The following is a 17,528-nucleotide window of genomic DNA, read 5'->3' on the forward strand; positions in this document are numbered from 1 at the left end:
GAAATTCTGTTGTGGTTCATCATCACTTTTTGGAGCCCAGTCCCTAGAGGATAATGAGTAATGGACATGCCAGTGATGCCTGCAACTCAGAAGTGACGGGAGGGTGTACAGGAGTGAGATATGTCAGCTGGTTGAGTGGTGTTGCAGTAATAACCCTGCACTCAGCGTCAGTAAGACCGAAGAACTGATTGTGGACTTCAGAAAGGGTTAGACAAGGGGACACACACCAGTCCTCACAGAGGGATCAGAAGCGGAAAGGGAGAGCAATTTCAAGTTCCTGGGTATTAACATCTCTGAGGGTCTATCCTGGACCCAACGTATCGAATCAGCTACAAAGAAGGCATGAGTGGGGCAATATTTCAACAGCAGGAGTTTGAGGAGACTTTGTGTGTCACCAAAGACACAAATTGCTACAGATGTACCATGGAGAGCATTCTAATTGGGTGCATCACCATCTGGTATGGGGGTTGGGGGGAGTGGAGATGCTACCTGTACAGGTTTGAAATAAGCTGCAGAGTTGTAAACTTAGTCAACTCCATCATGAGCACTAGCGTACATAGTATCCAGGACATCTTCAAGGAATGATGCCTCAAAAAAGTAGAGTCCATTATGGAGTCCATTACTAAGGACACCATCACTCACGTCATGCCTTGTTCTCCTCACTATCATCAGGAAGAAAGTATGGAACCCTGAAGGCACACACTCAGTGATTCAGGAACAACTTCTTCCCCTCTGCCATCCGATTCCTGAGTGGACATTGAACTCATGAGCACTACTTTTTTTAAAATTTCTATTTTTGCACAACTTATTTAATTTCACTATTTAATATATTTCTATACTTACTGTAATTCACACATTTTTCTACATTATCATGTGTTACACTGTACTGCTGCTGCAAAGACAACAAATTTCATGATACATGCTATGGATATTAAACCTGATTTTGATTATAACGTACTTCAAAAGCCGGAGCCCATTCCCCACATTTGGGAAGTCAAGAACTAGACATGGGCTCAACATGAGATGGATGTGGTTACGAGGACCTGAGAGGTAATGTTTTCACACAGAGAGTAGTTGCCAGGAATGAGCTGCCAGAGGAGGTGGTGGAGACAGGAATGGTAACAAGATTTAAGAGGCATCTGTTCAGGTGTGTGAATAAGCAAGGCAGAGAGGGATCTACAAAGAATGCAGGCAGATGGGATCACTATAGAAATTTATAATGGTCAGCATGAAGGTGATGGGCCAAATGGCCTGTTTCTGTGCTGTACAGAGCTGCTGGGCTGGGCGGTGGCAAGGTCTGTCACACAGTGATGAGTCACTGTGTTAGAACATCGAACAGCACAGTACAGGCACAATGTTGTTCTGATCTTTTCACCTGCTCTAAGAGCAATCTAGCCCTTCTCTCCCACATAGCCTTCTATTTTTCTCTCATCCATGTGCCTGTCTATGAGCTCCTTAGATGTCCCGGTTGGATCTGTTTGTACCACCACCCCTGGCAGGGCATTCCATGCATCCACCACTCTCTGTGTGAAATTTCTACCTCAGACTGCACCCCCCCCCTTCTCCAATCAGTTTAAAATTATGTCCCCTCGTATTAGCCACTTCCACCCTGTGAAAAGTTCTCTGGCTGTGCACTCTATCTATGCCTCTTATCGTCTTGTACACCTCTATCAAGTCATCATTCATCCTCCTTCGCTCCACAGAGAAAATCAAAGCTGACTGAAGGATAAAGACTGCAGACTTCTGCAATCTGCAGTAACCAGGGGCTAAACTTGCAGAGAAATAGAGCGGAAGTGATTCAGTGAAGCTGCGTGGTGCAGACTGAGACCTCTCCTCATGTGGATCACTGTCCTCAGGCAGACATGGTTGTAATATACACACACACACTCTCACACAGACAGAAACACACACACACACACACACACACACACACACACACACACACACACACACACACACACACACACACACACACACACACACACACACACACACACACACACACACACACACACTCCCACTCCCTGCACCACCACTATCCTCAGGAGAAAGGATAGCACAAAAACACAGCACTCCTCTGTGTTTATAAATACACCCCGCATATTTCTGTTAAACTTCTTCCCCTCACCTGAGTCATTGGTTGCTGTGTGACGTACCGAATCAGGAACAGTGGGTTGGAACTGAGGCCAATCTCACACTTGCGTGATTCATCATTGACTGTTCCCCCAGATTTTCCCAGCTCTTCTGAGAACCCCACCTCCAGGGACTGGACTGTGCCCCACCCTATCACACCCCCAGAAAGGGCAGGTGGGTGAGGGTTCCCACAGGCAGCTTTGGGAACGTCATTTGCACTGGATGGGGGTGGGAAGGGCTCTGAAACCAGTTTTGGGTTACATAGCAAGCGATTTAGATCAGGCAGCTCTTCCCACAGGAGTTGGGGAGGCCAGGCTGCTAAGTATATCCTTTAAAATAGCACTTGAGAGCTGAATCCAGCACATCCTGAGACTGTGCTGGCCATTAACGAAACAATGCATTGATATATGTGTGACAAATAAAGCTATTCTTTATTTAATCTTTATACTTTGGGAGGAACTGGGTAAGTTCCTAAATCAAACATCCACAGGATATGAGGACAGAGCAGAAAGATGGCTGTTAACTATGCTTTTATCAACCTGGGTTTTATGACATCTGGTCATCGTCGGGACACTACTCATTGTGGGACACTGGTCACTGCTGGTCACGCTGCTCGCTTTTGGGACACGCTGGTCATTATTTGGAACCCTGGTCATTGTGGGACACTGGTCACGTTTGGGAACCCTGGTTATTGTTGACAACATTCTGGTCACTGTCTCTGCTACGGAGATTTGATCTCCATACTGAGGTGTAAACTCCTGGCTGCTGTGGTGATATTCCGACTCCTGTCCCAGGACTGTCGGACTGGGACTGTGAATCCCTGTGCAGTACCCACTACCACAAAACCCTATCTCTATTTATCTATCCCTCCCTCTCTCATTCTATTTCTCATTTTCTCTCTCCCATTCTCATTCTCACTCTCTCTCTCTCACACACACACACTCTTCACATTCTCTCTCTCACAATCTCTCTCCTTCTCTCTCCCCCACTCTCTCTCCCTCCCTCTGTCTCTTAGTCTATCTCTCCCTCTCAACTCTGTCCCTTGACTGCAGATATTAGTGAAAGGTTGTCTCGGTCTGGGGTTCAGGTAAACGGATGTCCACACAAGAGGATGGGACAGTTCCTCTCTTCCCAGCACAGAGAGGCTCTACCAGACCGAATGTGGCCATTCTACATAGAGTTGGGACAGGTGTACATGAACATAGTGTCTTCAAAGTGCAGGTCCAGTGAAAACTCCTGGTGTTCATTAGCAGAGGCTTAAAGAACAGAAGCAATGCAGTGTTTTGTGCAGAAACTGGATACATCAGAGCTGGAACAGAGTGTCTGGGTCTGATAAGACCATAAGCCCATAAGACAGAGGAGCAGAGTTAGGCCATTCTGCCCAACAGTTCTGTTCTACCGTTCCATCTTGGCCCATTCTCCTGCCTTCTCCCTGTAACCTTTGACACCCTGATAATGAAGAACTAATCAACTTATTGCTTTAAATACAATAAGCAATACATCCAATGACTAGGACCCCACAGGCATCCATGGTAATGAATTCCAGAGATTCACCATTCTCTAACTAAAGAAATTCCTTCTCATCTCTGTTCTACAGGGACATCCTTGTATTCTAAGACTGTGCCCTCTGGTACTAAACTCCCCCACAATAGGAAACATCCTCTGCATATCCACTGTCGAGTGAATGTTGGAGAGGGTGCAGAGTAAATTTACCAGTTAGGGCCAGGGTGAGGGACTTCAGCCACAGCAAGAGCTGGTTGTCCTGCTTAGAGCACAGGAGCCTGGGGGAAGACATGTCAGGTTGTGGAGGGAAGGGATCCGGAGAGATGGATTCACAGTGCTAAGCTGTGAGGTGTGAGCAGATGCAAGGGAAAGCTGACCTGAAATGTGAAGATGATTCTGTCACAGCTGGAGTTTGTGTAATTTGTGGGAATGTGGGGTAAATGGGGAAATGGATCTGGCAAGATTAGTCTAGCAGGGGCCAGAATATACTGAATGGGCTGAATGGTCCTCAGCTATAACTGCCAGAAACTGCCAGTACCAAGTGATAATTAGCAATGGTGCCAGAGGAAGATGATTGTTATGTAATGAATGGATTTCTTTCTCTCTCCCCCTCTCTCCCTCTCTCCACACACATCTCTTGCTCTGTCTCTCTTTCGCTCTCTCTTTCTCATGCCTGAAATCTACTCTGTTTAAACCACGATTAATTCACCTTCTTATTCTTCAAGAACCATTGTTATCTATTGTGAGGAAATGTAATTTGTTTTTTTTATTTAGAGATTACAATTGATCTTGTAGATGTGGTATTTAATTCCTCCTGTAAACCTTTGCTTTGTTACAGTTGAGCTGTGAGGTTAAGATTTATTGATTGTGATCTTTGCTGCCCACAAGCCCATTGATCTGAGGAGGAATTTAGTTTTCTCATTCGTCTTCAGGAACCTGACCCACTGACAGCACCAGTGTTTGTCACCTTTTGTGCCTCCAGTTTCTGAATTCACTCCTTGTTTAGAAAATAGTCTCCATCTTTATACCTTCTAACAAAGTGCAGGAAATCATGTTACAGCTGGGTAAGGCTGAACTTAGAGAATTGTGGGCATTTCTGGTCACCCTGTTGCAGAAAGGGTGTGAATGATTTGGAGAGGGCGCAGAAGAATTTCAAACAGTTCCCAGAAGGACTCGGACTGATTAGGGGAATGAGCAAAGAAGTGGAAAATGGAATACAGCATAGGAAAATGTACAGCGTATGGTCATGCATTTTGGTGCAAAGGGTCCAGGGTGGTGGCAGGTACAACAGGGGTGTTTGAGAGGTTTTAGTTAATATATGAAGGGATTGGAGGTTATGGATACAGGTGGAAGGGATTAATTTAATTTCCAAGTTTGAAGTAAATTTATTAGCAAAGTACATATATGTTACCATATACTATTGTGAGATTCATTTTCTTGTGGGCATTCCAAATGAATGCATCAAAAAACCACAATATAATTAATGAAAATACACCCAAAGACAGACAAGCAATCAATATGCAAATAGAGACAAACTGCAAACACAAAAAAATAATAATAATTAATAACATCAGGAGCATGAGCTGTCCTTGAAAGTGAATGCATAAGTTGTAGAATCAATTTAGAGCTGAGGTGAGAAAAGTTAATGCAGACAAGTGTGAGGTGTTACACCACCAACCAAGAGGGATCAAAATAAGACTGGAAGAGAGTAGAGGAGAATGTACAAGGTTATTGCTGGGACTTGAGGACCTGAGTTCATTGGAAAGGTTGAATAGGTTAGGACTTTATTCCTGGGAGTGTAGTAGATTGAGGGGAGATTTGATAGAAGTAGACAAAATTATGCGGGGTATAGACAGAATAAATACAAACAGGCTTTTAACATTGAAGCTGGCTGAGACTAGAATAGGAGCTCATGGGTTAAGGGTGAAAGGTGAATTGTTCAAGCGAAACCTGAAGGGTCTCGGCCGGAAACGTTGACAGCGCTTCTCCCTATAGATGCTGCCTGGCCTGCTGTGTTCCACCAGCATTTTGTGTGTGTTGTTGAGGAAACTTTTCTTAAAGGATAGTAGAATGAGCTGTCAGCATAAGTGGTTTGATTTCAACGTTTAAGAGAAATTTGATAGGTAAATGGATGGGAGATATATAGAGCGCTAAGGTCTGGCTACAGGTCAATAGGACAGAGCAGATTAATGGTTTGGCATGGACTAAATGGGCTGAATGGCCTGTTTCTGAGTGGTAGATTTCAATTACTCTATGGTTCTGGTTCAGGAACCTGATGGTTGAACTGTTCCTAAACCCGGTGATGCAGGTCCTGAGGCTCCTGTACCTCCTTCTAGATGGCAGCGGTGAGAAAGAGCATGACCTGATGGTTGGGGTCCCTGATGATGGATGCTGCTTTCTTGTGGTCATGCTCCTTGTAGATGTGCTCAATGGTTGGGAAGGCTTTTCCGGTGATGGACTGGGCTGCATCCACTACTTTTTGTAGGCAGAGACATGCTGGGCTGATGGTTCTGCCTATGCTGTATTCTTCTTTACCTTCTGTGGGAACACGCTTCGTCAGTCCATCCATTCTTCCTTCATCCTGTCTCTCCATCATTACCTGTCATCTCCAACAAACAATGGCCAACCCAAAAGGAATTATCCCCCTTCTCAATCTGAGGAATCCTTAGGGGCCATTGGAGAATGGGGCAAGTCTGGAGTTGCACTTGCCTGTGGCTACCCTTTTTACCAGAGCGGTAAGCTAGAGAAACTAGGCTAGCTGTCTTTCCAGACTCTCATCAATATTGCCAGGGCCTGAGTTATAGGGAAAGGCTGAAAAGGTCAGGATTTTAATTCTCCAGAGTGTAAGAAAATGAGGGGAGATTTGACAGAGGTATACAAAATTATGAGGTGTATAGATAAGGTAAATTCAAGCTGGATTTTTCCATTGAAGTTGGATGAGACTAGATATAGAGATCATGGGTTAAGGGTGAAAAGTGAACTATTTAAGGGAAACATGAGGTAGAACTTCAATGCTTAGAGGACAGTGAGAGTGTGGAATGAGCTGGAAGCAGGTTTGATTTTAACGTTTATGACATGTCTGGATAAGTCCATGGATGGGAGGGGTATGGAGGGTTATGGAGCCAGTGCAGGTTGATGGCCGTAGGCAGAGGATCAAGCTGTCATCTGATGGGCTGGATGGCCTGTTTCTGTGCAGGACTGCACCCTGACTCTGTTTATGAACACAGAATATACAGTGAATCACTAGAGCACAGTACAGTCCCTTCAGCCCATGATGTTGTGCCAATCTTTAAATCTACTCTAACATCAACCTAACCCTTCCCTCTTTCCCTCTCACATATCCCTCAATTTTCTGTTCATCCATGTGCCGACCTAAGAGTCTCTTAAATGCCACTAATGTATCTGCCTCTAGCACCACTCCACGCACCTACTGCTCTCTGTGTAAAAATCCTACTTCTGATACCCTCTCTCCAATCACCTTAAAATTAGGTTCCCTCATATTAGTAATTTCTGTCCTTGGAACAAGTCTCCGACTGTCCACTTGATCAACGACTCTTATGAAAATGCAAGTGGTTTTGTTCCCTAATAGGACAGTTCACCCAGTCGGGTCACTCCACAATATCACCCAACTGATTCTAGCCCTGTGTCAGAATTATGACCCCGGTCACCCACACATGATCACTGCACACTGCTGCCCTTGGTACCATACCTCTGTCAGAGTCTGTGGGAACTGCTGCAGTTCTATGTGGAAGGCAGGCACACACTGGATGGTGACGGTTAGAACCACACCCAACGCACCAAGGTGCAGCCTGGCGGCCTGGAATATCTCCCGGTTTACTGACTCCGAGCATTCGAGGACCTCGCCGGCAGCTGTCATTAGGGTCAGAGACACCACCTGGGGATGCAAAGCCAAGTTAATGGTTTATGAGCTGTATAGATAAGGTAAATGCAAGCTGGCTTTTTCCATTGAAGTCGGATGAGACTGGATCTAGATATCATGGGTTGAGGGTAAAAAGTGAAATATTTAAGGGAAACATGAGCTGGAACTTCTACACTCAGAGGGTAGTGAGATTGTGGAATGATGCAGGTTTGATTTTAACATTTATGATAAGTCCATGGATGGGAGGGGTATGGAAGGCTATGGACCCAGTGCAGGTAGACAGGAGCGTGAAGTCCCTGGGACTTTATCTCAACAGCCCAGCGCTGGTACCAATGGAGGAGCTGCCACTGCCATCCTGGTCAAGGAGCTGTACCAGCAAGAACTGGTCATTGACTTCAGGAAGGGAGCAGTGAGCACGCTCCTGTCTCCATCTATGGTGCTGAGGTAGAAAGGGTTGAAAGCTTCCTGAGAGTGAACATCTCCAGTACTGTCCTGGTCCAACCCTGTAGATGACACAGCCAAGATGGCTCACCAACACCTGAGGCTCAGGAAACTTGGCATGACTCTGTGGGTCCATTGACACAATGTAGTGAACAGCCGAGCCAGATGCATCACAGCTTAATATGGTAACTGCTCTACACATGACCACAAGAAACTGCACAGAGTTGTGGACACAGCTCAGCGGATCACTGAAAACATCCTCCCCTCCATGGACTCTGACTTCACTTCTCACTGACTCAGTAAAGCAGCCAGCATCATCAAACCATTCGCGTTCTGACATGTTGGTCCATGGCACCCTCAGGGTGGCAGAGAAACACCTTATATTCATTCTGGTTCACCTCCGGCCTGTTAGCATGAATATCAGTTTCTCTTTCTGGTAAAAAATGTATTCCACCCCCTTCCCTCTTCTTCTATTTCTCACTCTGGACTTTTACCTCTTCTCACCTGCCTAACATACCCCCCTAGGTCCCTTTCTTCTATGGTCCACTTTCTCCTCCTATCAGATTCCTTCCTCTCCAGCCGATTACCTTTCCCACCCACTTGGTTTCACCGATCACTTTCTAGCTAGTCCTCCTTCCCCTCCCTGCATCTCTTTATTCTGGCATCTTTCCCCCTTCCTTTCCAGTCCTAAAGCAGTCTCAGCCTGAAATGTCGACAGTTTATTCATTTCCATAGATGCTGCCTGACCCGCTGACTTTCTCCAGCACTTTGAGTGTGTTGCAGTGTAATCAAAGACCGTACTCCCCCTGCCCATCAGGAGGAGGATACAAAAATTGGAATGCATATATCCTGCCCAGGACTGCTTCTACCCTTTTATTGTAAGACTTTTGATTACTTCCCTATACAATAACGTGGACCCTTGACGTCACAATCTACCTTGCTACGATCTGCACTTTATCAGTTACTGCTGCACTCTCTCTGCAACTGTAACACTCTATTCTGTTACTCATTTCCCTTGTGTTCCCTCAGTGCAGAGACATGAGGAAATTATCCGTACAAAACAAAGTTTTTCTCTGTAGCTGGGTACATGTGACAATAGCACAGCAACTGACAGCATGCCTGGACTCTGGTGGGTCAGCAGGACTGAGTACAACTAGACCCCGAATCCTCCTAACCTGCACCCGTGGCAATATCGCTGGACAACCAAGATTTTGTTTCCTGAATACTTCTAAGTGTATTTTATTGATTTTGAGCTGCTGATCATGAAAATCATCATGAAATTTCCCTCTCACACACCTTTTTTGAAATCACCTACATTTGATATTTCAATTCATAATTCAAGTCAGAATATGAGGGGTGATTGATAAGTTTGTGGCCTAAGGTAGAAGGAGTCAATTTTAGAAAACCTACCACATTTATTTTTCCTACATTTACACACTTAGTCCAGTGGTCATGGGGCATACAGATCCCTTCTTTGTAGAAGTCAGCGTCTTGGACCTTCAGAAGAGGTCCACAGCAGGGGTGATTGTTAAGGTCGTGACCTAAGGTAGAAGGAGGTGAGTTATTAACTTCAAACTTTCTGCATTTTCACTCAAAGCGTTGAACTGCATGTGCATGTAATGAGAGCTGTACAACTCATCTCCTTCTACCTTAGGCCATAAACTTATCAATCACCCCTGCTGTGGACCACCTGGATGTTCAAGACGCTCTCGTTACATGCATCTAAATGATAATGCAGAAAGTTTGAAGTTAATAACTCATCTCCTTCTACCTTAGGCCACAAACTTATCAATCACCCCTGCTGTGGACTACACCCGTATGCTCCACAACCACTGGACTAAGTCTGTACATGTAGGAGGGGACTATGTTGAAAAATAAATGTGCTAGGCTTTCTAAAATTAACTCCTTCTACCTTAGGCCACAAACTTATCAATCACCCCTTGTAACTGATGCTAGGATTATGGAAGGTATTTTAGTTGGTCCAGAAATCAAACAGGCCATTAATGACAGGAAATTAAACGATTTTCTAGTGGAACTGGAGAAAATCACATGAAGGCATTCAAGGGAGTTGTTGAAAATTTTCTTGGCAACTACAGAGCACCAAACTACATGCAAAACCTTGAAGCACAGCATGTCACTAAAAGTTCATTTTCTGTATTTTCATTTAGACTTCATTCCTGTGACTCTTAGCACTATCAGTGATGAGCAAGGTGGAAGCCTTCACTGTGGTCATGGAGAAACCGTATCAGGGCAGCTGGAATCCTTCAATGTTGACTGATTATTGTTGGACACTTAAGCGAGAAGCCTCAGAGACTGAGAACAAATGAAATCATCAACAAAACATTTAGCTTAGTAGAACTATTGCTAAGTATCAGCACCATTATGCAATTAAAATTACATTCAATAAAAGTTAATTGGTTTCTCCAAATTCCAACATGATAAAAGTAGTCTGAACTTTTATTTTTGTTCAGTTTTAAATGTTCTATTATAAACAAAAACATTCTGAGGAAGCAACACTTTTGAAAAAACTTGTTGTCCAGTGTGGTCACTCATCTCCGTGAGGCTTGGACTCACAGAGATGTGGAAACCTCCGGTGACGGAGTTGGTCCTGAGCAATGGACAACCACCAGCATCACCAGCTGTTTCTCCCTCTACAGCCACTGCTCAGCCTGCTGTGTGCTTTCAGCATTTGCAGCCTTGGCTTTCAGAGACCTCATTGCAGAGAGAGAGAGTGAGACAGGTAAATATTGTGGTGGTATCTGGACTACGTTGCTGATCAATTGCCCTTGGGCAGAGCCAGTACCTGGGTTGCCAGAATGCCATGCTTGATGCCAGTGTTGTGGGTGCCAGTTCCAATCACTCCAGCGACAGACACATCTGACACCGCGCCAATACTGCAGGGGTAAAGACATGGTGTTAGTGTAAATACAGGCACAGTCTCACAGCACACTCACACAGAAAAGGGACACAGAACATACATGGACAGAGCAAATGCACAGTACATAAACAGCACACACAAGCACAGAACACACAACTGCATTAGGCAGGGTCCATGCGTACATCTCACACAATAGACACATACTGTACACACAGAATGTACACACCAGACACACTTGTATACACACATACGCAAAACACACAAGCATGCAGACATTGGACATGCCTACACCTATACACAAACATCAGTAAACATATACATGTATAGCACCACATCCTACACACGCACGTGCACACACTCTCTCTCTCTCCCCCCACCCCCGCTGATCTTGTCCGTGTATAATCACCCTGTTTATGTGAAAACTGCTGAAAAGCCCACTTATCAAGACTGATCAGCACTCAAGGATTTTAATGACTTCTCAGGAGAGCAGAAGTTGATTCTTGTCAGATTGTATTTCAGATCTTGTTTGAAAGTCTTTGTGCTGTTTCATGAGCTGTCAATTAACTCAGGGATGAGAGAGGGATGGGGGCAGGGCTCCTGGCCGGTTGTCATCGGGGCTGGCAGGTTAGATTAATAATGTGCTTTACTTGTCGGATGTACATCGAAACATGTAGTGAAATGCTCCATTTGTGTCAAATCAAATCAGTGACAATTATGAGGTCACTGCAATTCCGGCGCCAATGTAGCATTGCACGGACCTTTAACCCTAACCTGTACGTCTTTGGACCGTGAGAGGAAACCCACACAGTCACGGGGAGAGCATACAAACTACTTGCAGCCAGCGGATAGAATTGAGTTGTGGCGCTGTAATGCCCTGCACCAACCGCTGCACTACAGTACCAGACTGCTCCGCAGTCACTCACACCTCCTGACAGCCAGGCTCTTGTGTGTCCCTCTCACTGGTCCTCTATGTTTCCATCTGGATTTACCCCTCACCTTCTCCATTTACCCTCTTCATCTTCTACCCTCTGTCTTATTTAAGACAAATAATGACAGGCCAGCCCCACCTCTGTGTGATACGTTAGTGCCAATGTCCCCTATCTATACCCTCTACTACCCCCCTTAGTAGCGGGTTTTATAGTGAGATTGGGATTGGTGTGGAGGGAGTGGAGAGCAGAGCGTTCGGAAGGAGTGAGGTTGGAATTGGAACAGGGTGTGGTGAAGTCGAGACGGTTGATGTCCCGTCGGCAATTAGCAATAAAGAGATTCAAAGCAGGCAGAAGACCAGAGCGGGGTGTCCATGAAGAGGAGGAGGGTTGAAGACGGGAGAAGGGGTCATCGGTGGGTGTAGGAGAGTCCTTGTCAAAGAAGTAAGCTCGGAGACGGAGACGGCGGAAGAAGAGTTCAGCGTCGTGGCGTACGCAGAACTCACTGAGGTGTGGGCGAAGGGGGACAAAGGTGAGGCCCTTGCTGAGGACAGAGCGCTCTGCCTAGGTCAGAGGGAATGGTAAAGACCCGGCACGGATGAGAGATAGGATCAGAGGGGGGAGAGAGGCTGGTGGTGTCGGTGGAGAGGAGAGTGTTGGGGCAAGAGGAAGATGGAGTCTCTGAGGGCCCAGGAGCTGACAATGGGATCTGAGGGAGAGGGGATTGCAGAGTGGTGGTGGGGGAAGGGGAGACGGGAGTCACAATCGCAGCATGTGAAGACCCGGCCTGGAGTTCAAGGCTGGAGTCGCAGTCGGTGGTTGTGCAATTGCTTTGAAGCTGACCGTGGTCATTGGAACCGTGTTGATGGTACTGGAGTCCGGGTTTTGAATATGCCCTGGGTTGCTGGGGCAGTCAAGATCGACGGCCGGGCCCGGGGTCGCGATAAGAAGTCCATGCCTGTTAGTGGTGGAGCCAGCAGGCTCTGGGGTCTACAGATGGAAGATCTTGCAATCCTTGCAAGATGTGATAAAGTGAAAGAAACGGCGATTGCACGCATGGATCCAATGGAGGATGAAATAACGGACAGGTCTATTGCAAATCCGTGGATAGGTTCTTCCCACAGAATGGGTGGTATCTGCAACTCCCCTTCGATAGAATGAGTGGAATCAGATACAGTCAATACCTTTAAGAGGCATTTGCATGGGCACTTCAGTGGGCAAGGAACTGTGGTCCAATAGAATTAGTGTAGATGGAGAAAGTTAGAATGGATTTTGTGGGCCGAAGGAGCTGTTTCTCTGCTGGACAACTCTATTACTCTATAACAACGACCCCTCAGGTGTGACATGGAGGCTGGTGGAAGGACAGACGTTCTCCAGTGCATCAGATCACAAGATATGTGAGCAGAATTAGGCCATTTTGCCCATCAAGTCTGCTCCACCATTTCATCATGGCTGATTCAATTTTCCTCCCACCCTCAATCTCCTGACTTCTCCCTGTATAGCTTCATGCCCTGACCAGTCAAGAATATCAACCTCTGCCTCAAATATACATAAAGACTTGGCCTCCACAGCTGCCTGTGGCAAACAATTCCACCACTTCACCACTCTGGCAAAAAAAATCCCTCCTCCTCTCCATTCTAAAAGGATGGCCCTCTATTCTGAGGCTGGGTCCTCTGGTCCTTGCCTCTCCCTGTGCATGTTTACTTGTCTGTGAGAGTGTCTGGTGACCTGCCCCTGTAATCAGTTGGAACTCAGTGGTAAATAATGTATAAATTGCTTGTACTCCGTCACTGATTTCTTGCAGGTAAGTGACCTTATTGCACAGTGAGTGAGTGATTAACGTGTGTCATGTAGTGAACCTGGTGATTACAAATGTGGAAACACTAGTGAGGTTAACAGCAGTGGAACTGACAGTACCCCGTGGTACTGTACCAAGCCCTCTTATTCATCAACTTGTGATTTTGCAGAAATCTCACAGCGGGCAGACAATAAACAGCCTTTATTTAATAACCTCACTGTTAAATATTGATAGTTGCTGAATGCAGTTTTGTTGCGTGCTGTGATAATTAATTTGCAGAGTTTCACTGTGCTGTTAACCTCACTAGTGTTTCCTCATTTGTAAGCACCAGGTTCACTACATGACACACGTTAATCACTCACTCACTGTGCAGTAAGGTCACTTACCTGCAAGAAGTCAGTGACGGAGTACAAGCAATTTATACATTATTTACCACTGAGTACTGACTTGATCCTGCTTAACCTCTAGTTTGATTACACTTCAGTTCTGGTCACCACATTAAGGAAAGATGTGGCTTTCGAGAGGGTGCAGAGCAGATTTACCAGGATGCTGCATGGAGTAGAGAGCATGTCTTATAAGGATAGGTTGAGTGAGCTAGAGTGTTGCTCTTTGGAGTGAAGAAGGATGAGAAGTGACTTGGTAGAGGTGTGCAAGATGATGAGAGGCATAGATAGAGTGGACAGCCAGAGACTTTTTCCCAGGGCAGAGATGGCTAATACTAGGGAGCATCATTTTAAGGTAGTTGGAGGATATCAGAGGTAAGTTATTTTACACAGAGAATGGTGGGTACATGGAACACCTTGCCAGAGGTGGTGGTACAGGCAGATACCTTAGTGGTTTGTAGAAACTCTTAGATAAGCACATGGATGAAAGAAAAATGGAGGGCTGTGTGGAAGGGAAGGGTTAGATTGATGTTAGAGCTGGTTCAAAGGTTAGCACAACATTGTAAGCTGAACAGCCTGTACTGTACCGTAATGTTCAATTTATTTATTTATAAATTTATGTGTTTATATATTTATTGAGATACAACACAGCTGGTGGGGGGGGGGGTCGATGCTTTGCTGCTGCTTCTGCATGGGAGGGAGGAGCTGGGGGGGGCTTTGGGGTTCTAACATTTAACTGTCATTCGTTCTTTGGGGCACTCCCCTGTTTTCGTGGATGTTTGTGAAAAAAAGGAATTTCAGGATATATATTGTATACATTTCTCCGACATTAAATGTACCTATTGAATAGACCCTTCTGCCCCTTTGAGCCACACCGCCCCGAATGCCCCGACATAATCCCAGCCTGCTTGCAGGGCAATTTACAGCGACATCTTTGGATTGTGAAATGCAATCAGAGTACCCGTAGAAAACACACCCATTTCACGGGGAAGACATACAGACTCCTTTCAGATGACATTGGGATTGAACTCTGAAATCCAACAGCCTGAGCTGTAATAGTACCCCGCTAACTGCTGCATTACTGGCACCCACTGAACGTTCTGTGTTCTCAGGGAGAGTATGTCCCTAGGCTGCTTCCTGCGGTTGCTTGAACTCTGAACTCTCACCCCAGACTTAAACGCCTGTAAACATGACATGGGTCAGCATGTTCAGATATCTGTGAGTCCAGGTCAGGCAATGGAGTTTGACGACTCATTAAGTCTGGGACCAGGGATTGGAGCTCTGAGGCTTGGTGGGGGGAGGTGTGCGAGCAGGTCGGGAAAAGCGTTTGCTTTTCAGTTGTTACTTATTTTGTTGCTCCCATTGTTGGTGCCATTCTGTTGAACGTTGTGGCCATGCTGTGTTGGCGCCAAGCTGGAATGTGTGGCAATAGTTGCGGGCTCCCCCCAGCACACCCTTGGGGGCATTGGTCCTTGAAACAAACAATGCATCTATATTAATGATTTGGATGAGGGAGTTAAATGCAGCATCTCCAAGTTTGCGGATGACACGAAGCTGGGCGGCGGTGTTAGCTGTGAGGAGGATGCTAAGCGGATGCAGGGTGACTTGGATAGGTTAGGTGAGCAGGCAAATTCATGGCAGATGCAATTTAATGCGGATAAATGTGAGGTTATCCCCTTTGGTGGCAAGAACGGGAAAACAGATTATTATCTGAATGGTGGCCGATTAGGAAAAGCGGAGGTGCAACGAGACCTGGGTGTCATTGTACACCAGTCATTGAAAGTGGGCATGCAGGTACAGCAGGCTGTGAAAAAGACGAATAGTATGTTGGCATTCATAGCAAGAGGATTCGAGTACAGGAGCAGGGAGGTTCTACTGCAGTTGTACAAGACCTTGGTGAGACCACACCTAGAGTATTGTGTGCAGTTTTGGTCCCCTAATCTGAGGAAAGACATTCTTGCCATAGAGGGAGTACAAAGAAGGTTCACCAGATTGATTCCTGGGATGGCAGGACTTTCATATGAAGAAAGACCGGATCGACTGGGCTTATACTCGCTGGAATTTAGAAGATTGAGGGGGGATCTTATTGAAATGTATAAAATTCTAAAGGGGTTGGACAGGCTAGATGCAGGAAGATTGTTTCCGATGTTGAGGAAGTCCAGAACGAGGGGTCACAGTTTAAGGATAAAGGGGAAGCCTTTTAGGACCGAGATGAGGAGAAACTTCTTCACACAGAGAGTGGTGAATCTGTGGAATTCTCTGCCACAGGAAACAGTTGAGGCCAGTTCTTTGGCTATATTTAAGAGGGAGTTAGATATGGCCCTTGTGGCTAAAGGGATCGGGGGTATGGAGAGAAGGCAGGTACAGGGTTCTGAGGTGGATGATCAGCCATGATCATACTGAATGGCGGTGCAGGCTCGAAGGGCCAAATGGTCTACTCCTTCACCTATTTTCTATGTTTCTATTTCTCTGTATGTTTCGATGCACTCTAACCAGCTGCATCACCATCTAGTACGGAGGGACCACCGCACAGGATCAGAAAAGTTGCAAAGCTCAGCCAGCTCCATCACAGACACTAGCCTCTCCAGTATCAAGGACACCTTCAAAAAGTGATGCCTCAAAAATGTGGCATCCATCATTAAGGACCCCCATCACCCAGGACATGCCCTCTTCTCACTGCTACCATCAGGAAGGAGGTACACAGTGAACGATTCAGGAGAATGCTCCTTCCCCTCTGCCATCCGATTTCTGAATGGACATTGAACCCATGAACACTGCCTCACTACTTTTGCTCTCTTTCTGCACTACTTACAAATTTTTTATATTTATTTTTGTAATACATTCAGTGACCACTTCATTAGCTACACCTGTACACCTGCTCAGTGATGCAAATGTCTTATCTAGTCATGTGGCAGCAACTCAATGCATAAAAGCATGCTGACATGGTCAGAGCTTCAGTTGCTGTTCAGACTGAACATCAGAATGGTGAAGAAATTCCACAGACAGTGACCTTGACTCTGGAATGATTGCTGGTGCCAGATGGGGTTGTTTAAGAAGCTGCTGACTCCTGGGATTTTTGCACACAGCAGTTTCTAGAGCTTACAGAGAATGGTGCAAAATGCAAAAAAAATCCAGTGAGTGTCAGTTCCGTGGGCAAAAATGTCCTGTTGATGAACGAGGTCAGAGGAGAATGGCCAGACTAATTTAAACTGACTGAAAGGTGACAGTAACGCAAATAACCACATGTTGCAACAGTGGTGTGAAGAGGGGAATCTCTGAATGCATGGCACATTGAGGCTTCAAGTGGATGGGCTTAAGCAGCAGAAGTCTACCAACAGACAACCAGTGGCCACTTTAGTAGGTTCAGGAGATCCCTAGTAAAGTGGCCACTGAGTGTATATTTTATGTATTGAATTGAACTGCTGCTGCAAAACAACACATTTCTCAAAATATGTCAGTGGTAACAAGCCGGGTTCTGAGTCTGATAAATAAGTGAATCTGAATCTGCCCAGCCACCCTGCTGCCTCAACCGAGTGGTGTTGGAAACCAGGCAGCTCGAATGGTTGGTGCATGTTGCTGGGAAGGT

At 45.8% G+C, this 17,528-nt stretch overlaps 1 protein-coding gene across 3 annotated transcripts in view; it reads right to left on the reverse strand.

The window, feature by feature from the left end:
* LOC140730218 (L-gulonolactone oxidase-like) overlaps positions 1–17,528 on the reverse strand; it is a 44,391-nt gene that overhangs the window by 10,179 nt on the left and 16,684 nt on the right. For all 3 annotated transcript variants that reach the window (XM_073050378.1, XM_073050377.1, XM_073050376.1), the window contains 2 exons: positions 10,761–10,851; positions 7,346–7,531 (listed from right to left, as the gene is read on the reverse strand). In XM_073050378.1, coding sequence (XP_072906479.1) covers positions 7,346–7,531; positions 10,761–10,851 — 277 coding nt within the window. The remainder of the gene's footprint in view (positions 1–7,345; positions 7,532–10,760; positions 10,852–17,528) is intronic.

The sequence above is a fragment of the Hemitrygon akajei genome, chromosome 7 (assembly GCF_048418815.1).
Source record: "Hemitrygon akajei chromosome 7, sHemAka1.3, whole genome shotgun sequence".
NCBI classification, from domain to species: domain Eukaryota; kingdom Metazoa; phylum Chordata; class Chondrichthyes; order Myliobatiformes; family Dasyatidae; genus Hemitrygon; species Hemitrygon akajei.